The sequence below is a fragment of the Nyctereutes procyonoides genome, unplaced genomic scaffold, assembly GCF_905146905.1.
Source record: "Nyctereutes procyonoides isolate TBG_1078 unplaced genomic scaffold, NYPRO_anot_genome, whole genome shotgun sequence".
NCBI classification, from domain to species: Eukaryota; Metazoa; Chordata; class Mammalia; order Carnivora; family Canidae; genus Nyctereutes; species Nyctereutes procyonoides.
Window position 1 is genome coordinate 12625082 of NW_026575140.1, and position 26563 is coordinate 12651644.

General features: G+C 41.8%; 1 protein-coding gene across 1 annotated transcript; it reads right to left on the reverse strand.

Moving 5' to 3' along the window:
* Window positions 1-2944: 2944 nt before the first annotated feature.
* On the reverse strand, window positions 2945-26350 carry DDX19A (DEAD-box helicase 19A). The gene is made up of 12 exons (XM_055305032.1): window positions 26190-26350; window positions 22479-22527; window positions 19683-19733; window positions 18326-18461; window positions 15491-15583; window positions 13480-13582; window positions 12970-13084; window positions 9930-10107; window positions 9314-9551; window positions 6650-6812; window positions 6010-6201; window positions 2945-5588 (listed from the first exon to the last, which is right to left on the reverse strand). The coding sequence occupies exons 1-12, from the start codon at window positions 26244-26246 to the stop codon at window positions 5527-5529; spliced, it is 1437 nt and encodes a 478-aa protein (XP_055161007.1). The 5' UTR covers window positions 26247-26350; the 3' UTR covers window positions 2945-5526.
* Window positions 26351-26563: the final 213 nt, after the last annotated feature.

Consider the following 26563-nt stretch of genomic DNA (forward strand, 5'->3'; position numbering starts at 1 on the left):
CTGTTTCCATGAACCACCACACTAAAGACCATTCAAGGGAAGGGTCTGGAATCTCAGCTTTCTTTGCTATGAAGGATAACTAAACTTTAAGATGCGAGTATACTTAAAAATTTTTTTTTAAAGATTTTATTTATTCATGGGAGACACAGAGAGAGACAGAGACATAGGCAGAGGGAGAAGCAGGCTCCGTGCAGGGAGCCCGATGTGGGACTTGATCCCATGATCCCTGATCATGACCTGACCCAAAGGCAGATGTTCAACCACTGAGCCACCCAGGTACCCCCATTTTTTTAAAATATCAAACTCACCTTAGCCAAATAATCAAGAATTAACATCACCTGTCCATACTTCTATAAAAACACGACTGAATAAATTAATAAATGGGGAAGAGACAAATCTCCCACATAGAATAATTCCAAATAATTTACGTAACTACTCTGCCCTCAAAGGGGGAGCATGGCTCACCATTCCATAGATGTATGTAGTGACTTCCTTTCAAAGAGAAAGGTATGGAAAGGGAGAAGAACATAATTTTGCACTGGAAAAACCTGACATTACCTCTGCCAGGTCACAACTGATGTCATGTTGATTATATGTGCCTTTGGTATGATGTGATGAAAATGAAAATTTACCTCTGTGATCTTCCTTCCTTCCTATTTAGATTTATTTATTTGAAAGGGGGAGGGGCACCGGAAGAGGGAGGAAAATCCTCAGGCCCACTCCCTGCAGAGCCTGGAGTCTGATTGGGATGTGGGGCTAGATGAAGAGCTCCATCCCAAGACCCTAAGATCATGACCCGAGTCAAAATCAGGAGTTGGACATCCTACTGACTGAGCCACCCAGGTTCCCCTATTTATTTTTGAAAGATTTTATTTTTAAGTAATCTCTACACCCAACATAGGGCTCAAACTCAGAATCCTGATATCAAAAGTAACCATGCTTCACCAAGCCAGCCAGGTGCCCCTATGGTTCCTTTGGACTTCCCATGTTAGACTTTATTTTTTTATTATATTTTATTATAATTTTTAAAAGATTTTATTTATTTATTTGTTTATTTATTTATTTATTCATGAGAGACACACGGAGAGAGACATAGGCAGAGAGAGCAGGCTCCATGCAGGGAGCCTGATGCAGGACTCGATCCTGGGTCTCCAGGATCATGCCCTGGGCCAAAGCAGACACCAAACCGCTGAGACACCCAGGCATCCCCCATGTTAGATATTAAAACAAGAAATAGTTCTTTGTTGCTTTTTTAAGTAAGCTCCATGCTGTGTGGAGCCAACACGGGGCTTGAACTCACAACTGTGAGATCAAGACCTGAACTGAGATCAAAAGTTGGATGCTTAACTGAGTCACCCAGGCCCCCTAAGAAATAATTTTGTTATGTGAATCTACTGAAATTTGGATTTTTATTGTCTTTAAAATGAGAATATAATTAGGTTTTGATTTTAAGATTTTATATTTAAGTAATCTCTACACCCAACGTGGGGCCAAATTCATGATCGTATGCTCCACTGACTGAGCCAGCCAGGTGCCTCCAAGGGTATAATTAGGACTTTTATTATTTTTTCTTAAGATTTTTATTTCAGAGAGAGAGAGAGAGAGAGAGATAAGCACGAGCAGGGGGAGGGGTAGCGGGAAAGGGAGAAGCAGACTCCAAACTGAGCAGGGAGCCTGATGTGGGGCTTGATCCCAGAACCCCAGGATCATGACCAGAGCTGAAGGTAGACACTTAACCCACTGAGCCACCCAGGCACCCCTAATTAGGATTTTAAATCTAGGATTCCCATTTATTGACTTTATCTCAATGACTACCTTCCTCTTTTCTAAAATTTCTAATATTGTTTTCTTTTCAGTGGTATGGTGAATTGTCTAAAACCAAATAAAACCCTGATTTGTAGTGTTTCCTGACTTTGGTGGTAAATACTCCCAGTGCAGCCAGTTACCAATGACTTAACAGTCAGCTTGTGTTGAGTTTCGGCACACCACTCCTTTTATCTAAATTTACTTAATAATTGCATGCTCTTTTTTTAGTGAAGTGTATTCTTTCTCTTTAAGCATTCAAATATACTTAAAGTCTTTTATCATACCATTCCTAACAGTTTTATCAGGGGTGGATTTGATCTTGTTTGCAGTCTGCATAGATTTCTTCCCCATGACAATCCACAGGTGGTTAGCAGTTGGCTCCATCCAGCTCCTGCCCTTTTGGCTTTTATTCTAGAACCAGGTCTGCTGACATTCAGTCACCTGGGGATATCACACAGCAGGCAGTCAACAGGATTGTGTCACTTGCCTGTTCTAAGAGGGGGTGGGTGGTCCAAGTCCTCCCATGCCTTCATGGGCCTGGGCCTTAATGGTCTCACATCCAGCCAGCGTGCAGGCCAAGTTCCAGGCCAGCTCCCTCTCAGCAGTGAGCCTGGCTTTGGTTCCAGTCTTAAATGCAATGCTTCCGGTGCCCTCTACTCCACAGGACCTAATAGCCAGTAGCTACTGTTTCTGGATTGGAGCCGAGCAAGCTTTTGGCTTCAGCCCTGCCTCACCGCTTTGCATTTTTACCCCATTGCTGGTCCACAGAAATATTCATCTTGTTTTTGGGTCAGGCAGAGTGTTTTCTGGTTTTTACCTTTTTTTTTTTTTTTTAAGATTTTCTTTATTTACTAGAGACACACAGAGACATAGGCAGAAGTGAACTCTCTGCAAGGAGCTGGATGCAGGACTCGATCCCAGGACCCCAGGACCATAGCCTGAGCCAAAGGCAGATGCTCAACCACTGAGCCTCCTACACTCCCCTCTGGTTTTTACCTTTTCTGTAACACTCTTTTGGGGTCAAAGTAGGTATCACCTAACTGGAACGCTGGTGCCCCATCGGGTCTCCTCCATCTCCCCTCCCCTCCCTCCTTCCTTTGCCATCTCTCGAGTACCTCTTTCCCCCTCCTCTTGTCCCATCTCTCTGGAATCTGGGTCCCCTTCTCGCCCACCTTTCTTCTCCAAACCCCTTTGCCACCTCCCGCTTGCATCCACCCCTCACACACTTGCAGGCACTCTTTCCCCTGGTGACACCTGCATGGACACCCGGCCTTTCATTCACTCACATCTGTTCCCAATGGACCCTTTGTATGCTCACCCCCTTAGTGGCAGGGAATCCAGCCCACACCCACAGCTCTGCCACCCACTTGTTCTTGAGACAGCCATAATAATCACTTGCAGCAAATAAGTCCGGAAAAACATTTAAAGACATACAAGAACTTAGAAAATCTACTCTTCAAGAATTGCCACTATAGGAAACATGAGTAAATAATTTATAATACTGGGATGAGTACAGGATAAACTGGGGTTTATGATACTGGGATGAGAAACTTTCCTAGCCATGACATAAATCCAGATTTCTTTAAAATGAAAACTGAGAAACTGAGTAACATTAAACTTTTAAATAATATTATGAAAAATGAGTTTGTAGAGACAAACTAGGAGAACATCCACCATTCAAGATAAAGTCTAATTTCTTTAAAATTGCAGAGGATTAAAATCATTAAGGACAACCCAATAGTAAAATGAGGAGGCAAGAATGGGCAGCACCCAAAAGACAAAAAATGCAAATATCCAATAAACTGAAAATTTGCCAAACCTCACTAAATATAATGCAACAATTTCATTTTTCAACTTGCAAATTTGTAAAAATTGGTAATAGAGAAGATTGGCAAGCAAGTAAGAAAATGGGCATTTTGGGGGGGCGGTGCCTGGGTGGCTCAGTTGGTTAAATATCTGCCTTTGGCTCAGGTCATGATCTTGGGGTTCTGGGATGGAGCCCCAAGTCAGGCTCCCTGCTCAGCAAGGAGTCTGCTTCTTCCTCTTCTGCCCTTCCCCCTACTCATGTTCTCGCTCTCTCAAAATTAATAAGTAAAAAATCTTTAAAAAAGAGAAAGAAGGTATTTTTGTATCACTACAATAATGTAAATTGATAAAAAAATTTTTGGCAAGTTAAGTTGGGAATGGATTAAAAACATAAATGTTAAAAACAACAACAAAACCCATAAATGTTTCCACTCTCTACCCCAGCACCTGTACTTCCAGGAATAGATCCTACAGCTACTTTCCTAGGGCAGAGGTGAGTGAGCCTGCATGCTGCGGCACTGTGGCCATCTCCCATGCTTGTACTAGAGAGGCCATGAACTAAATACTGGGGCAGCTAATGCTAGAATGATGCCATTGTCATGAGTGATGTGTGTCTGTGTGCTGGACACATTACACGTCCAAGATATGCCACGTGAAAAGGCAGGTCGCACAAGAGTTATGAACAGAATGTTCACATTTTTGTAAAAAAGTGGATATGTAAACAAATCTATTGTATATTCACCAAAATGCTAGCAATGGTGATCTCAGAGAGGTGGGGATTGAGAGCACTTGCACCTTATGTATGTGTATACAAACACACACACACACTTTTTTAATGAGCATATATTAGTCTAATAAGCAGAAAAATACAAATAAAAATGAATCATGATTAGTAAAGCCTTTCATAATCACTTTAAAATTTCTGAACATAATGAATGATGGGTATAGCTCGAATTTATCTGTCCTTATTTGTACAGATGAATGAAATAACCAATAGGTCCACTATCACAGATAAAGAGCATTATCAGTGTTTTCACTTGGTCATAACTTCCCTTCCAAACTCTGCTGCTTGCCTCTAGGCACAGTGTGACACCCCATGGATAAGATCCAACTCACGTGGCCAGGTGAGTGTCAGAAACTCACCTGGTGTCACCTGGCTGCCATGACCACCAGTGCCTGAACAGACACAGCAACTATAGGAAAAGGAAGGCCCAGATTCTCAAAGGACTCATCTACCCTTGCCAGACCAATCCCTCTGAAGATTCACTGACCACCAGGTTTCTCTCCAAACTGAAGGTTTATAGAAGTAGCTAAGATGCTCACCCAGAGAGAAACAGGGACATCCTCTGGCACAGAGAATGGAGGTAAAGGGGGATCAGAACATCTCTGGATTTAGGAGGAGGATGGCCCAAGGACAGGAGACATTGGTGGCAGCTCTCTGGTCAGGGACAGAGAAGGGGAAGAGCTCATGCGTCTCTGTTGCCCACACTCCAACCGTGCAGTGGGGCTCACAAGCCTGCACTGTTGAGCCTCTCCTGTTCTCTACATCTACCATTTCTTCAGGAACAGGAGAACGGTCCTATCACCCCAGCAACAAAACAAGCAGGGAATCCTGGGCTCAGCAATTACCCATAGCAACGAGATTATTATAAAGATAGGGAAAACTATGGCTTAAAAGGGTGGGGGTGGGGGCGGGACCACTAAATTTTCCGAAATGCAAAATTTTTTTCTACCTTCCCCCATCATTTGCACAATTTTTGTCTAGTCCAAACGTAATTTAAAATGAGGTAGGTAGTTTCTCTCTCCTCTGCCTCCTCTTTGTGGTAACTGTTGAGGCCTGTGCCATGAAAGCACTAGTCTTCCGTGCAGGTGGAGTGAGTGCCAGGCGTGGGCACTGGTGACTGGTGGAGCTTCTCAGTTGGCTATCTTCTCAATCTCATCCAAATCATCCGTGTCCAATCTTTCTATTTTCTTATCTGGGGAGGAAGATGAGAATTCAGAGAGAAATCAACATGGGGCTACCACAGAGACCCACCCCTAGGGAAGGGACAGCACGGCACAGGGAGAGGAAACACAGGGTTCCGTGTTTCCTAGGGATGGGCCATGCCTCTGGCCACAGCGACCTTTCACTTAAGCCCAAAGACTCCCAGTGCCTGAGCAAGGGACAGAGCCCCAGGCCCCTGAGGCTGGCCAAGGGGGAACTGTCATTTGCGTCTCTGACCCTGAAAACTCGCCAGGTGTGCTCTTGGAGCACTTCCCTATTGTAGGGAAGGAGGGGACTGTGTTGGGGACAAAGGCCTTTCTTGGGGCCACAGGAGAATCTACCCTTCACCCCTTCCCTTGGACTCGCCCCTGTAAGGAGAGGGCACACCAGCAGAGACACTCCCAGGCACTCACTAAAATGCTCCTGGATTCTGTTGAGGATGTTCATGCTGTGCTTGCTGTCAACCATGTTCACTGCCAGGCCCCTCTTGCCAAAGCGGCCCGTGCGCCCGATCCTGTGCAGGTAGGTCTCGTTGTCCGGGTTCCCGTCCTTGTCCACGGGAAGGTCAAAGTTGATGACGACAGAAACCTGCTCGACATCAATACCTGCATGAAAGAAGTGGAGAGGTCAGGAAGGGAGACAAAAATCACCACCAGCCAAGCAAGGCCGACACACACCAGCTTCACGTGGAAGAAGAGTCTGGGGCAGGTTGGCTCTGGGATTTGGGGCCAAGGGGCACCTAGCAGAATCCAGAGGGAAAAACAACTTTGGCAGGGTGCCAAAGAAATAGGACATCAGTAATGCAGCCAGAACCTCACTGGGGGCCCCAAAGAGAAGGTGCCATTCTGGACCAGTGAGGTGCCTGTCCCTGTCCTTCCACCACATCAGGCCCCTGACTTCTGTGACAGTTCTCATCTGCTGGGGGAATCCAGTCTCTCCCAGGAAAGAATGCTGGCACCAAGCCCATGTGGACTCGCCCTGAACTGGCAGAGCGCCCCATACAGGAGGACTTCCCTTGCTACCCAGGGCCTGGCGGACAGATTCTCTGCTCACCTCGGGCACACACGTTGGTGGTCACCAGCACCTTCTCCTTGCCCTCTCGGAAGCGCTCAATCACCGCAGCCCTCTGCTCCACCATCATTTCGCCACTCAGCAGGGCCACCTGGTGGCCTTCTTTTGAGAGCTCTGCTGCCAGCCAGCTAGCTGTTTTGCGGGTCTGCAAAGAAGGAAACATTTGAGAAAGGAAGGTATCTGAAAGAATATTTTTGATCTAGAAGACTGTACCTGAAACTTACCAGCTGAGGGTTAAACTTCCTAAAATGATGGGGCGCCTGGGTGGTTCACTCAGTGGAGTGTCTGCCTTTGGTTCGTGTTCTCAGGGTCCTGGGATCGAGCCCCATGTCGGGCTTCCTGCATACTCCCCCTTCTGTTTCCCCCACTCCACTCATGCTCCTTCTCTCTCTTTCTCAAATAAACAAGCAAAAAAACAAAACTTCCTAAAACTGTTAACATGACATGCTGTGACAGGAAGTAACAATGTTACTTGGATATTTATCTCACAGAAATATTTAACCTGAATATAATCACGAGGGGGAGAAATGAAAGCAATTCTTAACACTACTTACTAGTTTGTGGACTCTTCAATATGATTGAGTCACAGAAGGTGGGGAAATTGTTCCAGGTTAAAGGAGTCTTGAGAGACAGGACAACTAAGTGCAATGATTTCTGACTGGCTCTTACATTTAACACCACCAACCAAAAACAATAAAGAAGGTTTTTGGTACAAGTGAGGAAAATGGGATATGGATGGACTAGACAGGGGATAATATTATGTCACTGTTAAAGGTAGACAATGGTATTGGGCTTAGGTAGCAGCATGTCTCATTCTTGTGAAGTACTTAGGTGTAAACTCTCATGATCTCTACAACTAACTTTAAAATACTTCACTAAGGGGCACCTAGGTGGCTCAGTGGGTTAAGCGTCTGCCTTCAGCTCAGGTCATGATCCCAGAATCCTAGGATGAAGCCCTGTATTGGGTTCTATGCTCAGCAGGGAGTCTGCTTCTTCCTCTTCCTCTATGCTCACGCACACGTGCACTCTCTCTCAGATAAGTAAAATCTTTCCAAAAAATTAAAAATAATAACTTCACCAAAACCAAAAAGCACAGATGTGTCACACATGTGAGCACATGGATAAGCAGTTTAGCGCCACCTTCGGCCCAGGGCCTGATCCTGGAGACCCGGGATCAAGTCCCACATCGGGCTCCCTGCATGGAGCCTGCTTCTCCCTCCGCCTAGGTCTCTGCCTCTCTTTCTCTGTATGTCCCCCATGAATAAATAAATAAAATCTTAAAAAAAAAAAAAAAAACAAAAAAAACTTTTTCAATGACAAGTCCTCTAGTAACAGAGTAAGATTTGTCTCATTCTAATATCCCTTAACATGATTTTTGTTTTCTTTTTCCTTAACAACATTTTTGAAGTGTTCTTCAAGTATCTTGAATATTTATTCTTGATTTTTTTCCTATTAATAGGATCTAGCCTTCCTTTTTTTTTTTTTACACAAGGACAATGTTTTATTTTTAAGTTACTATGTTACTGTATGCAGAGCAAAAAGTACAGTGACTAATCTATTTGTGCATTCCTGTTTTATACATCCTTGAATTATAAATGAGTGAACAAATGATCAGTTATTAGCCTTCTATTTTTTTAAGTATTTGCTGTTTGAGGGCAGCCCAGGTGGTTCAGTGGTTTAGCGCCACTTTCAGCCCAGGGCGTGATCCTGGAGATCCGGGATCCAGTCCCACATCAGGCTCCCTGCAGGGAGCCTGCTTCTCCCTCTGCCTGTGTCTCTGCATCTGCCTGTCTCTCTCTCATGAATAAATAAAATCTTAAAAAAAATTTGCTGTTTGAGACTAGAAAACAACTTATATTAATATTGTAACCAGCTACTATATTTAGTCTCTTATTTTTCCTACAATTATCAGTTGATTCTCTTGTGTTGTCTAGTAACATATCACCTACAAATAGAGACTCTATTTTTTTTTTTTAAAGTCAGCTCTAGGTCAAACAAGGGACCTAAACTTATTATCCCCAAGATCAAGAGGTGCATGCTCGGGATCCCTGGGTGGCGCAGCGGTTTGGCGCCTGCCTTTGGCCCAGGGCACGATCCTGGAGGCCCGGGATCGAATCCCACGTTGGGCTCCCGGTGCATGGAGCCTGCTTCTCCCTCTGCCCGTGTCTCTGCCTCTCTCTCTCTCTATCATTAAAAAAAAAAAAAAAAAAAAAGAGGTGCATGCTCCATTGCCTGAGCCAGCCAGTCCCTTAGGAACTCTATTTTTAAGCCATGTATACCTTAGGATATATATTTTTTTAAAATTTTATTTGTGATAGTCACACAGAGAGAAAGAGAGAGGCAGAGACATAGGCAGAGGGAGAAGCAGGCTCCATGCACCGGGAGCCTGACGTGGGATTCGATCCTGGGTTTCCAGGATCACGCCCTGGGCCAAAGGCAGGCGCTAAACCGCTGCGCCACCCAGGGATCCCTACCTTAGGATATTAAGACAGCACTATCCTACGTCTTTATAAACCATTCCTTTCCGGCCACACAGGGCCTCTGGTCCTCCTCAGCACCAAGCTGGAGCTGGCTGCAAGGAGGGGCAGGCACCTCCTCCAGGGCAACTACTCCCCCAGCAGGCCTGCTGCTGCCACTGCTACTCACATGGCAGAAGATCATGGCCTGAGCGATGGTGATGGCCCCATAGAGGTTACACAGGGCCTGGAACTTCTCATCTCTGTTATTGCACAGGACGTAATACTGCTTGATGGTGTCCAGTGTCTCCTCTTCACGCTTGAGTTTGATAATGTTTGGATCTGGGACCACTTTCTGGGCAAATTTCCATACAGAGTCTTCGAAGGTGGCAGAGAAAAGCAGCATCTGGCAGTTCTTGGGCAGCATCCTGCAAGGGAAGACCCAGGTATGTGGCATGATCCTGAGTCTTTCCCTGGAAGGAACAGAAGACAGCTGCCCCGGGCTTGGGTGATCCACATGCCCAGGAGAGTGGCAGAAGGGGGAGGAGAACAGCAGGGAGGAGGCGAGAGCAGTCATGGAACAGGGACGGGGCTGGTGTTAGATTCCCTAAATCTCCTTCCTCAACCCATAGTCAGTGCTGACAAGGATATGGCCCATCAAACAAATGCTGCTGAAGGTTCTAAAAGCAAATAACCCAGCTGGAGAAAGAAGAGGGGTTAGATATAGCAGGAGGAGATACAGTGAACAAGATTTTTACGTGCAGATCAAGAGGCTGAGAAGTTCCTCTTGGCTCAAGAGTTCCTACCTCTGGATGCGGATGCTCTGATCTTGGTGGCCCTGAGTAGCTATCATCACGTCAGCCTCATCCAGAACAAACACCTTGATCTTCTTGGGGTCAATGAACTTGAGCTTGGAGCACCAGTCCAGAACAGTCCCAGGGGTGCCAATGACAATGTGCTCACTGATCTTCTGACCTCTTTCCACTGTGGAGACAAGACATTTTCCGTGGGTATTTCCATGGCAAACCAGTTTTGGAAATCAAAGCCTTGCCCATCCTTCCAGAGTGAGTAAAACAAGTTAATTCCAGATGTCAAAACACAAGAGTGTTATCCATAAGTCTTGGATTCTTCTATTGTAAAGTCGTACAATGGCACCTACGTCCCAGCATAGTGGTCAGGATTCAATCCTATGCAGTGAATTCTCAGTAAGTGCCATGTCTCTCTTCTGTTTCCTCCTGTAATTCAGCATTATCCCACTCATTCTCCTTGGCATTACTCTTACTCACTTTGCATCATACATTCACTCACGGTTCACAGATTTTCTCTTCAACTGGTAGTTTTGAGTCTCAGGATCCTGGCCTAGTGAGCTTTAGTTAGACATTCTAATATAGACAGTCTTCCTAAGTACATGTGCTAAAAAACACATTACTCTCAAATTATAGCTGCTGGAGTTGAAACTGGTACAACCACCTATTAAAATTACTAATGTGCATAGTCTGTGACCAATACTCCATGATTAGGAATGAAACCTGTATATATGTTAACGTGTAAGATAACAAATACACAAGGCTATGCCGGCATTGAACGGTAGCAAAGTATGGTACACACAATGGATGATGCCAAGAAAAGTAAAAAACTACTTAGGAACTGATAAGGAAAAATCTCCAAAATACATTATCAAATGTGAAAAAAAGTTGCAAAGCAGTTTGTATACCAAGAGGCAAAAAACGAATACATGTATGAAGTGTACACCTTTACATACTACACACACACACACACACACACACAGACATGATGTGCCTGCAGCCACACAATATCTCTGGTGCACCACATGAGAAGCTGGTTAGTACTGAGTGCCTACAGAATGGAGAACTAGGTGGTTGGGGATATGGGAGAAAAAAGTTTCTACCACATAATACATTCACAAGTTGAAAGGATAAACTATTTTAAAAACAAAATTTAAGGAGAAGGGCCTTTCATTAGAAATTCATCAGTTATCCATTGGAAAAATTTTGAATTAACTCAAATGTAGTTCTCAATGTCCACTGCCTCTAAGTCAAAATTGAACCTTTAAAAATAATACATTAAATATAGCTAATCTATTAATCCTCCATACACAGTGAAGTCCCATCTTATTACAAAATCTTAAGAAGTTATATGTTGTTACAAGATTCTGGTATCTACACTTAGATGTACCCACCATTGTGAGACATCAAATAAACACACAAATGACATAATCAACCTAATAACTTTCGGATAAAGTAGTTTTGCTGCATGCTGAAGCATGATGGTTTTCTCCAGGAAAAGCTCTTCTGTGACTGTGTGGTGAGCTGAACTTAGTTATTTCTCTCAGTTGACTGATAAACTATAGAAAATGAAGTTGGGAATCTGATATCCACTTTCTTGAAAATGAACAGGCTGTTTCTTCAATGAAAACAATCCACTGTATTTGCTGCCACAGTAACATTTAAACTTTCAAGAGAAAATTAGAATGAGAGTTTTAGTAGATTTGTATGTGCCATTAAGTTTGAGTTTCTTGATATATATAAACTCTGATGAGTTTGGTGGTAATATTTGCGCAGACAATTTAAAAAGTTTGTATAATGAGATGTCTCAACGTCTGGAAGATCAGTGTAACTCAGTAAGACAGAATTTTCCAAAAGACCAAGGTATTTTAATTTAACAGTATGAAAAGTTCAGTAACAGGATTTCAGATTCCATACTGGAACTAATTCTTAAGTAATTACCACTTGTTATGTTTTGGTGTAGCACCTAAAAAAGGTACCTAAAATTATCAGAAAGGCCAAATTTTCTTCATATTATTTAGAAGTATAATTTCTCAATTTTAGCTTCCAAAATGGCAAATATCAACAGATAAAACCTGTATAAACAAAAATGCTGTGGGGTCCTCATAATGTTTAAGAGTGTAAGAAACCAAAAAGTTCAAGAACCATTGCTCCAGGCAATTACAAACTGCTGGGTCAAAGGGAGGTCTCTTTTTAGTTTTTCTAAGCAAAGACAAACTGCTTCCAGAAAGTACTAGCGTATACGCCCCACCAGGAGTACACGGGCATTCCAGTTCTTGTAGGTCTCCATCAACACTTAGTATTGTCAGACTTCTTCATTTTTGCCCACCTAAGAGGCATATAGTGGTTTTAATTTACATTTCCCTGATGACAAATGAGGTGTATTGATCACCTTTTCATATTTACTGGCCCTCTGAATCCCTTGTTTTGTGACGTGTCTGTTCAATTGGGCTTCTTTCCTATTTAGACTGCTTGCTTTTTTCTTAATGACTTGAGGTTTTATATACCCTGATAGCTTTCTAATGATCGGTTTTCTACCTGCCCCTCATCTCCATCTTAGTCCTTGTTTTTTTACATTACATTCTGTAGAACACATGGGAGAAAAAATTGGTAGAAGGATTTCTATTTTCAATAGGACCAAGTTATCTGTATATACTCCTAGTTTACTCTTACTAAAGCTGAGCTTGTTTTTAAACAAAGGAATATGATCCCAACCTACCATCCTCAGACCTACTACTACCTTGTTAGTAGTTTCCAGAATTCTGGATGCTGAATTCAAAATCCTATTTTCTCAGTGAAGAACACCAGACTTTAAAAACTCTGTGACGCATACAAAGATTTTCCTAACAACTCAAAATCCTCTTTTAAGAGCAGAAAGGACTATTAAATAGCAAGTTTAAAACAGATTTGCTGAAAGCATTGCAGTGGGTCCTAAGGTCACGTGAACCAGAAAGTTTAACATCGTCATCACATCTTCAATATTCAAATACCCAACTACCCTATCCTGCTCACTGCTTAGGTCTCACCCCTTTATACTCACATTTATTGCCTCGAACAGCATAAGCAAGCTTTAGTTCTGGATGAAATTTGCCCATCTGCTCAATCACTTTTCCCGTTTGAAGCGCCAGCTCATATGTTGGGGAGAGGCACAGACACTGACAGGAAGATCATAAAGGTTGAGTTTAGAGGAGCCTTTTAGTAATAGACAACAGGCCCAAAAGGAACAATATGCTGGTCTTATTACCACTCAAAAGTGCAGGGAACCACATCCTCTCCAACCAGGCCCACTCTTCAGCTGCAGACCCAAGCCTTCAGCAGAGAGCTCTGGCTGGGTTAATGCCTTCAGAGCCACTGTTTGAGGCTGCTGCTTCTGAATAAATTCTCCCCAGATTGTGGCCTAGTGCATGAATTGGCTCTGCCTGAGCCACAGTCTGAGGCACAGGAAACGTTCAGAGACGCCTTTAGGGGCACCCTCATTAACTACCCACCAGATAGCACTGCCTTTCCTAGGGCAGGTAAGCCAGGGCCCTGGGGATCCTCCAGCCCTTACCTGAGGGTATCTCTCTGCTGGTTCCACTCGGCTGAGCATGGCCAGGACAAAGGCAGCTGTTTTACCAGTACCTGACTGAGATTGGGCAATCAGGTTCTGTGGGCTGGATCAAGGAAGGACAGAAATGAAAACTCATTAAACACAGTACAGTGTCAAAATGCTCTTTCTGGATGGTAGGAATATGGAATCTTTTCTCTTTAATTCACATTAAATTAAATTCACATTTAATCTGCATTAAGGACAATGATAAATTTTTTTATGTGTTGTTAAAAAACTGCTTAAATATTAAGGGACATAATGATTTAGATGGGTTCATACCAGGAAATCTTCACTCTAGACTCCAGCACAGCTAAAGTGCCCTAGTTTTATACCCTAAGGGCCCCATAGAAATTAACATGGCAGAGAAAAATCTGTGCCAAGGCAAATCCCCGAAGACATTTTCTGCTGAGCTATAATATATCTCCAGGGCTTGGCTCCCTGTGTGTTCCCTTTCCCTTCTTTATGAAAATGCAAGACACCAAGTTGAACATCCTTTAGAGAGAACGTTCACATTTTACTTCATGTAAACCAGTCATGGAAATACATAGAATTTTTGTTATTAAACAAACAAAAAAATAGATTTGAATAGAAAAGGTTATTACATATTATATGATGCCAATTATCTACAGTCTAAAAATATGTAAACAACTCTTTAAATTCTAAGGAACATGATAGATATGTAGTAGAAGTGTAAAGAAATGTGAGAGAACGATGACCCGCTTCAGGATGATGCTTATTTGGGTTGGGGAAGGGAATGTGAACAGAGGGGTATATGGGGGCTTCAACTGCCAATGAGGTTGATCATGTTTTATTTCTTGGCAGGTAGGGTTAAGATGTTCTTAGTATTGCTCTTGACATTTTTTTGTAAGTTTAAAAATGTTCAAAGTTTTAAAAGCCTGATTTTTAAGAGGTACCTGAGTGGCTCAGTTGGTTAAATGTCTGGCCTCAGCTTGGGTCATGAGATCAAGCCCCACATCAGGTTCCAAGCTCAGCGAGTATTCTGCTAAAGTTTCTCTCTCCTGCTCCTCCCTGTGCTTGCTGACACGTGTGCCCTCGCTAATAAAGAAATGAATCGTTTATTTTTTTAAATATTTTATTTATTTATGTATTCATGAGAGAGAGAGAGACAGAGAGAGAGAGAGGCAGAGCCATAGGCAGAGGGAGAAGCAGGCTCCATGCAGGGAGCCCAATGTGGGACTTGATCCCGGGACTCCAGGACCACGCCCTGAGCCGAAGGCAGATGCTTAATAACTAAGCCACCCAGGCATCCCAAGAAATGAATCTTCAAAAAAAAAAAAACCTCTGATATTTAAATTGCATAGAACACCATTAGCTTTCTCTTTCAGTTTTGTTTTAAAGATTTTTATTTTTATTTTTTTAAGTAATCTCTACACCCAGTATGGAACTCGAATCCACAATCCTGAGATCAAGAGTTGCATGTTCTACCAACTGAGCCAGCTAGGTGCTTCCTTCTCTTTCAGGAGCCCTACATGGAGCTTAATCTTACAACCCCGAGACCATGACTGAACTGAAACCAAGAGTCAGAAGCTCACCAACTGAGCCACCCAGGAACCCCTATCAGTTTTTTTTTTTTTTTAAGATTTTATTTATTCATCATAGACACACACACACAGAGAGAGGCAGAGACACAGGCAGAGGGAGAAGCAGGCTCCATGCCGGGAACCCAACGTGGGACTCGATCCCGGGTCTCCAGGATCGCGCCCTGGGCCAAAGGCAGGCGCTAAACCACTGAGCCACCCAGGGATTCCCCTCCCCCATCAGTTTTTACTGTTAAGTGGGAAAGGCAGAAAGAAACTGTACCAAATTCCAACTGACCCTCTGTACTTGCTCAAGTTTCCCTGAAGAAACATGCTGTCCCAAACATGCCATCTTGTTCTCAAGAATAATTACAGTTTATTAGTGTAGGACATTAAATCAAATCCTGAAGTACACTTGAGGTCTGCATACTCACGGCTCAGCAAGCATCATGGGTAATGCGTTCTCTTGTATCTTGGATGGTCGATTGAAGCCCATGGCATAGACTCCCTGGAGAAGCTGTGGTTTCCTAGGAAGCCAGGGAGAGAAAGGATAGATTCCTAGTTGTTCAAATTGTTTAAAGGCTTAGAATTTTATCTTTCCCTAAATCTAACAAAGAGTAACACTTCCTATCTTTGTCAGACATGTTTTTCCAATGCCTTAAAAAATACCTAAAATGAAACCAAGCCACCATCTTTCTCTACTAAATTTTAATCTGCAACTCTTACTCAATTCAGAGAATACAAACTTTTGTTCTTGGAGATATTCATGCTTTCAGCAGATCCACAAATATGACTGGCCTTGGATGACAAATGTTCCCTGGATATTGCAAGAGTGGTATGTATTAATTCATATAAATTTTATAATTTGCATAAAATGAATAATAAAAAACACATCTAAAAATATACTGCTTACTATACCACTAAGATATAGATGTCCTTTTTTTTTTTTAAGATTTTATTTATTTATTCATGAGAGAGACAAAGAGGCAGAGACACAGGCAGGGGGAGAAGCAGTCTCCCTGCAGGGAGCCCGATATGGGACTCAATTCTGGGACTTCTGGATCATGCCCTGGGCCAAAGGCAGGCGCTCAACTGCTGAGCCACCCAGGTGTCCCTAGATGTCCGTTTAAGGAACGAGAGTCAGTTTTAATTTCTTGGAGCAGATGTTAATTGATCCACAGTCATTTTGTAATCTATGGTCCTTCCAAAGCCAGCTATGTAAATACCCAGGACAATCAAGAAGTAAGAAAATTGATTCAGCTAGTTTCTAGTAAGCTGATCTAAAGTAAAAAGGTAGAAGTGTTCAATTACCATACTGAACTTTACAAACGCTCATATTTCATTATTATATCTAGTCAAAAATCAAGAATAGGAAAGCACCAGCTCATGTAAGTATAGCTGTACAACAAATATCAATTAAAGTTGCTCTTTCATCACATTTACGATAAGCTCTCTGCTACCTCCACACTGACAAGGTATTCAACAAAAAATCCCACCAGATTGTAAAGAAGAGTCAAACCAAGTTAAGACTTCTGTTCTCTGAGCCTTCCTTGGAGTTAACAGGCTCTCTAAAGGGCAAATTCTTCCAGCATATGTTGGTTCTCAGATACAAAGACCTCTGAAAGCATAACTTTTGGTGTCTTCTGAAGAAAAGGCTATGAAGCTCAGCAGATTTTGATTTGGTTGCTAAGGAAACAAATTCACAACTGAATGAAGATCTGAATGATCCAAGAGCTTCCAGGGGTTCATTATTTTTCTCTTATTTTGCAGATTAATTAAAAAATTTTAAGTACAAAACAAATCAAGGCAACTTAGGTTTCATTCTTTGTTTCCTCTAGCCTATCCAACAATGACTAAATCAGAGAGAACTAGACTTTTCAGAGAGGACAGTTCCTCACTGGTTGAAGTCCTTTAAATGAAAGGGGGTTTAAAAAGCATCAATACTTGGAAAAGCAAACTGTCCTTTCAGGAAACAAAAAAGCCTATCTCACTGCCCTGATATAGTTTATAAACAGAAGCAGAGATGACAGACTTGCTGAATGAAGCCCCTGATGGAGGAAATACATGAAGAAAAATACAATTTCCTGAAAACATTAAAAAAAAAAAAAGCTTCACTTTAAAAAACTTAGCTATCAGTTCATTGATGACTTGATTTGGTTTTAGTTAGCTCTCATGTTTTAAATGTCTCAGTCTAAAGCAGTGGTAATAAGCTGACAAAATGTGGCCTCTATTTGCCCACAATGGACATACGATAGATTTTGCTGATAAAGGCAAAGAATCTATTAATTCTACAACATTCTCATTCACCAGCTATTTTCCGTCTATGATTCTGGTCCTGGCAGGCAGCAAGAACAGTAGTTATGTCTTGTGTTACTCATGACACCCAGCATAATAGCCTGTACACAAACCAAGGATTCACAAACACTTCTTTACTAATATGCTGAGGGAAACAAAAAACTTGGTATGACTTTCCATAATTTTGCCTTCAAAAAAAAATTTTTTTTTATGATAGTCACAGAGAGAGAGAGAGAGAGAGAGAGAGAGAGAGAGGCAGAGACACAGGCAGAGGGAGAAGCAGGCTCCATGCACCGGGAGCCCGACGTGGGACTTGATCCCAGGTCTCCAGGATCGCGCCCTGGGCCAAAGGCAGGCGCCAAACCGCTGCGCCACCCAGGGATCCCTGCCTTCAAAATAAAAAGAAGTTAGAAGTGATTCTTAGTACAGTGCTGTAAACATGCTCCCTTGTGGCTTAATTCCGGGTTCTGAATTTTTTTTTTTTTAATTCTGGAATATGCAAGGCTGCTTTCCACTATAGGTACTGGGAATCCTGCACAGGCTCTTTTGATTATGTAAAAGCAGATAAAATTTCTTAAGACCGTAAACCCTGTAGTCTAACAAAAGGGCTTACCTAATAAGAAATGTTCCTGACATCCAGAAATCACCTGTCAGCCAATATTTTATTGAAAGTTCTAAGAGCATAAAAGAAAAAAGACTTTCAGCTATGATGAATAAATCGCTGTCATTTAAAAATCCCTCCCAAGAGGAGGAGAACTGGGTAGCCAAGAGACAAGGGTGGGAGGGAAACCATCACCGTAAACTTTTTCATACTTTCTCACTTTCAAATCACGTGAATTATTAACTAGTCAAAGAAGCAAATACATTAAGATTCTTAAAAATAAAAAGTAAAATTCCCAAAAGATCTCTGAGATGCTAAGTTTTAGAAAGGAGGGACCGACAAGGAACAGCCGTTCCAGGGAACAGACACTCACAGCCGAAGCTCCTCAAAAGACTTCACTGAGTAGAGTGGGGAGTTTGGATCTCGCTGCAGGACTTCCACCTGGTTTGTGTTATCCACAAGGTTGCTTCTGATCAGCTTGTTGAGTAAGGACTGGGCAGCTCTGTCCTCTGTCAGGAAGAAACCAGTAGGTTGTCTTCATACTCATTTGGCAAACCCACCCTCATGAAATCTTTCTCCTTGTCTCTGCACCAGCACCTGGGCAACTGAGCTTGGCTGGATAAAAACAACCACACTGACAGATCTCACTAGATTCTTGACCACTAGAGAATCCCTGGGTGGCTCAGCGGTTTAGTGCCTGCCTTCAGCCCAGGGCGTGATCCTGGAATCCCAAGATCGAATCCCATGTCAGGCTCCTGCTTCTCCCTCTGCCTGTGTCTCTACCTCTGTCTCTCTGTGTGTCTCTTATAAATAAAATCTTAAAAAAAAAAAAAATTCTTGACCACTAGACTCAAATGGGCTGACCTGCCCTCTAAGTCTTCATGTTTCTATTCTCCACTCACTCTTCTTAGATCTCCACTTTTATCTTCCTCTCTTCTCATTCCTCTACATTCTCATTCATCTGATGAGCCTGTGTCTTCCTTCACAAAGAAGTACAAGTGATCAGAAGTGCCTCCACACACTGCAGTAACACACCCACCCGCATCTGGGTGCATATCTCTATGTTCCCTCTGGAAACCTGAGATGAACAGCCTGTGCTCAAGGCTAACCCCTACACTGATACAACAGGTCCCACCCCTCTTGCCTACAAGGATATTTCTCCCAACATTGACTCCATCTTGCATTATCAGTTTCCTCCTTCACTGGAACATTCTCCCTCGCATGTGCACACATTTTAACATAATTTAACATTATAAACCTGCTTCCTCTTTTATCCTCCCATCCCTATTTCTTTGCTGCCCCATTTCTTTGCTCCCCTTTATGGGACATTCCCTGAAAAAGTTGTCTATACTCACTGTCCCCACTCGTTGTCCTCCCCTTCGGCTGAATGTACACTGAATAGGCTTTTGTATTTAACCTCTGCACTTGACCTCAAAGGCCCTTCTTGAGTACACCAATGGCTTCTATACTGCTAAATCAAGTGAACAGCCCATTTTGATAACTTCTTAATCAACTTATTACCTATATTTGACTACCTACTTTTGAAACACTTCCTTCTTCCGGTTTCTGGATATTCCTCTCTTTTGGTTCTTCTTCTATCTCACTGACTGCTTCTTCTCAATCTCCTTTGTGATTCTTCCTCATCTCCTCAATCTAGTGCCTCTAACTCCAGAAAGGCAAACCTTGGGTCATATGCTGCTTCTTGCTACAGAGTTTTAAAAAGTAATTACCTTTTTCCTCTTCTTCTGCTTTCTCTGCAGTAGCACTGGTTTTAATAACACCTACACAAGAAAACAGGTGTCATAATAAGAAAGGCAAATATCAAACCTACCCAAAAGGTGACAACATAAATACTATATCTTACATACGTGATCAAAATCTAAGTATTTGGCATTTCTTTATATTCAATGGGTTTTTGTTCAGGAAGAAATTTTTATTTAGGAAGAAAATTTCTTTTTCTTAGTAAGAAATTTTAAAAATTTCAACTTTCTAGATATGTTGGCTAACTTCAGAGTGATTAGAATATATTGCTTCTAAAAAAAAAAAGAATATATTGCTTCTGACTTGCTTATCCTATTTTAAAATATACTATTATTTTAGGAAACACAGACATGAGAAATAAAATAAAGATATTAAAAATTAAGAGGTAAAACAATCACTTTTTGTGGATTAAGGACTGTAAGCCTATGAAACTAATTATCATTTTAAAAATGACTACAAAATAACATATCTTAGTAAAAGATAAAAAAGCTAGGTACAAAGTAAATAAATAGAAATCAGTAGCTTTGATAAATGCAGAAATATAACTGAAAAGATCTTATTATAGTAACTAAAAAGATGAAATCCTGCACCTAAAAATAAACAAAAAATATGCAAGACTTATATGAAGAAATCTATAAAACACTCATAATGCAAAGAGTATAGCTAAAATATCAACAGATAAATTAATATTGAATTCTAAGATATTCAATTAACTCAAAAGCTAAGAAAAGAGGTAGAAAAACTATGAGACAAATCAAATAGTAAAACTGATTAACCAAACCCTCCATATCAATAATTATATAAAATGTACGTGGATACAAGAAATAAAAGGCATCCAACTTGAAAAGGAAAAAGTAAAACTGTCAATATTTGCAGATGACACGATAGTATATTTAAAAAATCTAAAATGAAAAAAAAAATAAAAAAATAAAAAAATAAAAAATCTAAAATGGCATCAAAATACCGTTAGAATTAATAAATGAATTTAGTACAGTTGCAGGACACAAAAATTGATAAACAAAAATCTGGTGTTCCTGTATACTAATAATGACTATCAAAAAGAGAAAAAAAATCCCATTTATAATTGCATTAAAAATAATTAAATACATAGGATAAATTTAAGGAGGTGAAAGACCTATACACTAAACACTGTAAGACATTAATGAATGAAAGAATTGAAGACACAAATAGGAAGATTTTCCTCCTTCACGGATTGGAAGAATAAATGTCCATATACCAAAAGTAATACACAGAACCAATGCAATCCCAATCGAAATTCCAATGGCATTCTTGACAGAAATAGAAGAATTTTATTTTTTTTATTTTTAAATATTTTATTTATTCATAAGAAAGAGAGGCAGAGACATAGGCAGAGGGAAAAGCAGGTTCCCTGTGGGGAGCCTGATGGGGGACTCAATCCCAGGACCCCAGGACCACGACCCGAGCCAAAGGCAGATAGATACTCAACCACTGAGCCACGCAGGTGCCCCAAAATATAAGAATTTTAAAATTTGTATGGAACCACAAAAAATCCTAAAGAACTAAAGCAATTTTCCCCCAAAGCAATCTTGAGAAAGAAAAACAAAGCTGGAGGCATCATATTCCCTGATTTCAAACTATATTACAAAGCTATATAATTAACCCCCCCCCCAAAAAAAAAACCCACTATGGTACTCAAATAACAGACACATTAATCAGTAGAACAGAACAGAGAGCCAAGAAATAAACCCTCACACATATGGTCAACTGATTTATGAAAAAGGAGTCAAGAATCCACAAGAGGGATGCCTGGGTGACTCATGGGTTGAGTGTTTTGCCTTCAGCTCAGGTTGTGATCCCGGGATCCACATAGGGCTCCCTGTGGCAAGCCTGCTTCTCCCTCTGCCTGTGTCTCTGCCTCTCTATCTCTGTGTCTCTCATGAATAAATCAATAAATAAATCTTTAAAAAAAAAATCTACAAGAGGGAAAGGACAGTCTCTTCAATAAATGGTGGGAAAAATGGACAACTGCATGTAAAAGAATAGAACTGGATCACTATCTTACTCACACACAAAAATAACTCAAAATGGATTGAAGACCTGAATGTAAGTTCTGAAACCTTCAGAAGGAACCAACCCCACTGACACCTTGATCTCACTTATGGCCTCAAGAACTATGAGATAATACATCGATTGTTTAAACAACTCAGTTTGTGACACTTGGCATGGGCAGCCCTTGCAAACTATTAGAGAGTAAGAATTGGGTAAATGACAGTCTGGAAGAAAAAGGAAGCCTTTCATCTGTTTAGACTTTTAAGTTTTGAGCCCAGATTAACTTTTTAAAAAAATTAAATAAAAAACTTAAAGAAATACTATCAAACGAACACTTGTAGGAGTCTGAGACTACATAAAATCTGGAGGGGATCCCTGGGTGGCTCAGTGATTTAGCGCTTGCCTTTGGCCCGGGATATGGTCCTGGAGTCCTAGGATCGAGTCCCACATCAGGCTCCCTGCATGGAGCCTGTTTCTCCTTCTGCCTGTGTCTCTGCCTCTCTCTGTGTGCCTCTCATGAATAAATGAATAAAATCTTAAAAAAAAAAAAAAGATAAAATCTGGAAAACTAATGTGTTCTCTTTGGTAATGCAACTTAATTTACTGGATCTCAAATACAGTGCTGTCATTTGCCAAATATTACGCTAAATGAAAGTGCCTTTTCACACTGCAGCTACTACTGCAAAGCAGAAGAGCATGTGTAGCTTGTATCCAGGTAGTTACAAGTGACTCACCATTGGTATCTGGTTTGACTTTTTCTTCCTTGATTTGCAAATTACTCATCTGAACAGGAATAAAAGGAAACACAGTTAGGCAGATGACCCAATCAAAGGAAGTCTCTTGAGCAAAGAGAAGTTCCCTAGTGAAAGTGTAGCAGGACTAGTTCAGCACCTATATTCAAGGAGTTGTCCTGCTCAAGCAGAATTCCTACAAGTTTGGGCGAAGACCTCATTTCACATCTTCAAGAACCTTAAAAAGGAGGGGGCAAGGGTGGACTAAACAGAGCAAATGGGAAGAAAGTTTGACAGCAGTCTCAAACCTCTAGTTTTCCAACTTACGCTTTCTAGAACATCCACCTTCATTACATACCTATGATAGCCTTTCAATGGCACATGCTTTCACAGTTCCCTTCTACATACGGTAAAGAACAATGCTATGTAAGTATCTCAGCTTTCTTTTCAGTCCTGAAACCCATGCTGTATTAATGCAACACTTAGCAAATAAATTTTTTTACCATTATTTTCTTAACATATTTTACTTATTTTTGTATTTAGCAAATAAATTATAGCCTGCTTTCTTGCTTTATCAATCACCTCCACTAGAAGTTAGGTAAAACAAGTTATTATGATGAAAGAATCAACAAATTCATGTTCCTGATTTAGAATATTTCAGAAACTGGAACCAAAGGATTTTTTTTTTTTTAATTTATTTTGGTCACCAATCCTGGTCAATGCAAACCTGCTTATTAAGCTGCAAATGAAATGCAAGCCGAGCAATAATTTATACATTCATAATGAAGTCTCCAATCTCATGAGAACTATTTTTCCATGTTCAAGGTATTCTTAAGAGTAAGAGTATTGATATAGAAAGAGTATTATTAAGGTATGTTGTCAGGTTCAGAGAAGTACCCCAAACCAAGACCTGGACCCCAAGCCCTGCCCCCAACATGATTCCTTAACTGATGTAATCCTTCATTATCCTTATGAAGACCACCAATGATTCCTGAGGGTGTTGACAAATATTTCCTCCTCCATTCCCCCTCCCCTCAACTGACTGTTCTTGGTCTTTGGGAAAAGGAAGTCTACCCTCACACAGTGGGGATATTCATCTGATCTCTTCAGAAACCAGGTCTTCCAGAGAAAAATCAGATCAACACACTACTGGAGATGGACACCCTTTCCCTGAAGGCCAATAGGAAGGTCGGCCTGAAACAGAGAAGGTATTTTATACCAGAACTTATCCACTGATTAACCCTCATTTTTAGGCTAATACACAGGAATCTGCAGAAGCCAACTAATCTTGGGATGGGCTGACAACGCAAACATGACAGTCTGGAATCCCCAATCCACAGTCGGATTCCTACAGTGCCAGAGCCTTATCCTTTGTGATACTCTTTGATTTCTTTAGGGAGGGCAGCCCTGGTGGCGCAGCAGTTTAGCACCGCCTGCAGCCCCGGGTGTGATCCTGGAGACTTGGGATCGAGTCCCACATCAGGCTTCCTGCATGGGGCCTGCTTATCCCTCTGCCTGTGTCTCTGCCTCTCTCTCTCTGAATGAAAAGAAAAGAAAAGAACAATTTCTTTATGGAAAACAGCCAGTTTCATTAGTGGTCCTGATTCCTCTCTTGACCTCTAACGCCACATTTTCAAATGCTGCATAGTTGCTATGCAGAAAACCAACACAGCTAATAGTTTCCTATCCTTAGAAGAGTCAGCTTGCAAGGCTGGCCCCTGTCTGGCATCTGGGGACATGGACTTCAGAAGGGTTCCCACTATTCCTAGAACTGACGAGCGGTTCATTATGCCTAAACTGTTTGTAAAAACATGTAATTTATGTTAAACACTTGCTTTCCTTCTGGAAGTCTGGAATTTTGGTACACGCTAGGCAGAAGGTGGCTTTGTGACAGCCCCCCCCCCAATAAGAACCCTGAGAACTGAGTCTATAATGAGCTTTCCTGACAATACTTCACATGTGTTGCTACAATAAGCTGCTGCAGGACTTAAACTCTAATTAAGATGAATGTGTAAATCCACTAGGAGAGGGCTCTTGGAAGATGGTGCCTGGTTTTCTCTAGACTTTGCTAGATGTGCCTTTTCTTTTTGCTAATTTTTTTGTATCTTTTCATTGTAATAAATCATAGCTGCGAATACAATTATATGCTGAGTTCTGTGAATTCTCCCAGGAAATCACTGAACCTGGACTATTCTTGGAGGCTCCCAACACAGATAGGTACTTACCAAGATGTCCTCAACTTCAGAATAGCCAAACCTGAACTCACCATCCTCCATAGCATATCTGCCCATCCTCCCATTTCCCTAGTTCTGTTATTAGCATTTTACTAATACCGCCTGGTGGGCTCCTGACTATAAACAGTAACTTCATCTTCCTAGATCCTACTTTTTATACCGCCACAATTCTCTCTTGAATCCGTCCCTTCATTGTCACTTCCACCACCCAACAACATATGCCCTTCTCTAGGCTAGAGTAACTTCCATACTGATTGCCTTTCCTTAGGAATCACTCCTAATATTCTCCGAGTTCAATAAATCTTGCCAGTTCTCAGATCTAATCTTGTCAATATCCTCCTGAAAAATCACCAAATCAAACAAGTCAAGTCTCTCTTCTTTAAGTTCTCAGTTAAGGTTGCAAAGTATACTCTACAGTATTTTCTGTACAGCTTCTACCACTTACTGGTAAACTTAGGCTGTGGCAAAAAAATGAGTTCCAATTCTTGCTCTCTAGACAAGTTCAGCACCTTTGTGCATTTTTTCCTAAAATGTCATTCACTTCTATCTTAAATGATTCATTCTCTAATATCCATTTGAAATGTAAGCTTCTTCACAAGGCATTTCCCCATTTCCTACTTATAAACGTCCTCTCCCCACTCAGAGACCATTTATCACGATATTCTTACTATTTTCACGGCACTTCCCACAATGCTCACCTTCCGAACTAGACTGTAAAGATTCTTCCTATACTCTGCTGGATTTAACCCATAATATTTGTTCACAAACTGATAATCCTTCCAATGCAATCAAGGATGACTGCCTAAGAAATGCAACTTATCCATTAAAAAGTTCATAAGACTTCAGACTACCAAACACAAACTATTAAAATCATTAGTGCATCATCACTAAACAAACTTAAACTGAAATAAAAGAACAGAAAGCCAGTTTACACTCTAATTACCTTCCAGCTGAATGGATCTTCATTAATGAAAGAGCCAATATATGAAATTAAATGTCACTTCAAACATCAATGAAACAATTTGTAGGGCCTCCCACCGACTTGTGCAGTAGATTGAAACACTAAACCTGAACCTGTTATTCTGCCAAGAGCTACAAACTGTCAACCATGTTAAGCACAAAGCTTAAAAAAAAAAAAGTTTAGCACAGAATCACTCAGAAAACAGATAAACAAGAGAATCGGCGTCTAAATTTCCCTACAATCTCCCCGAGAACGAGGTGCCACAGAAGAAAGAAAACATATAAAGTGGGAACAATTTTGCTACAGGGCAAAAAAGTCTTTAACTGGCCTAGATGAACAAAACAAGCCTGACTTTGGTCTCTTCCGCCCCAGTCGCAAAACCAAGATAGGGATTCCTGGCGGCAAACTCTAGGGAAGTGTGGGCCACAAGCCTGCCCAGCCCAGGGAGCTCCCCGGGATCGCCTCAGGGGCCGCTCGGGCCCCTGCTACGTTCGCCCCGCGGGAGCTGAAGACACTGACCGACTTGACAGCCGCTTCCTGCTCGTCCACTGCCAGGGCCCACGAGTCGGTGGCCATGATCCGGCGGGAAGGGAGGCCGACTCGCTGAAAAACCCACCGCAAGCGCGCCAGCACCTGCCCTGAATCCGCTGGCTGCGCGAGAACCTCCCCCACGCGGACCGGAAGCGGCCGTGCCGAAAGTGACGTCAGTTCCCCCCCGGCGCAATGCGTCACTATTCCGCGCCGCTCGGGGCCTGCGCTGCGGCGTCGCCTCTTCCGGTCGTGCGCCACCGCGCGTCTGCCTCAGACTTTCCCGGGAGCAACCTAGTCGTGCTTTGAAGTCCCTGGGCTTTGCGAGGTCAAATTCTTAGTCCTTATTTTATTTATTGCCGTAC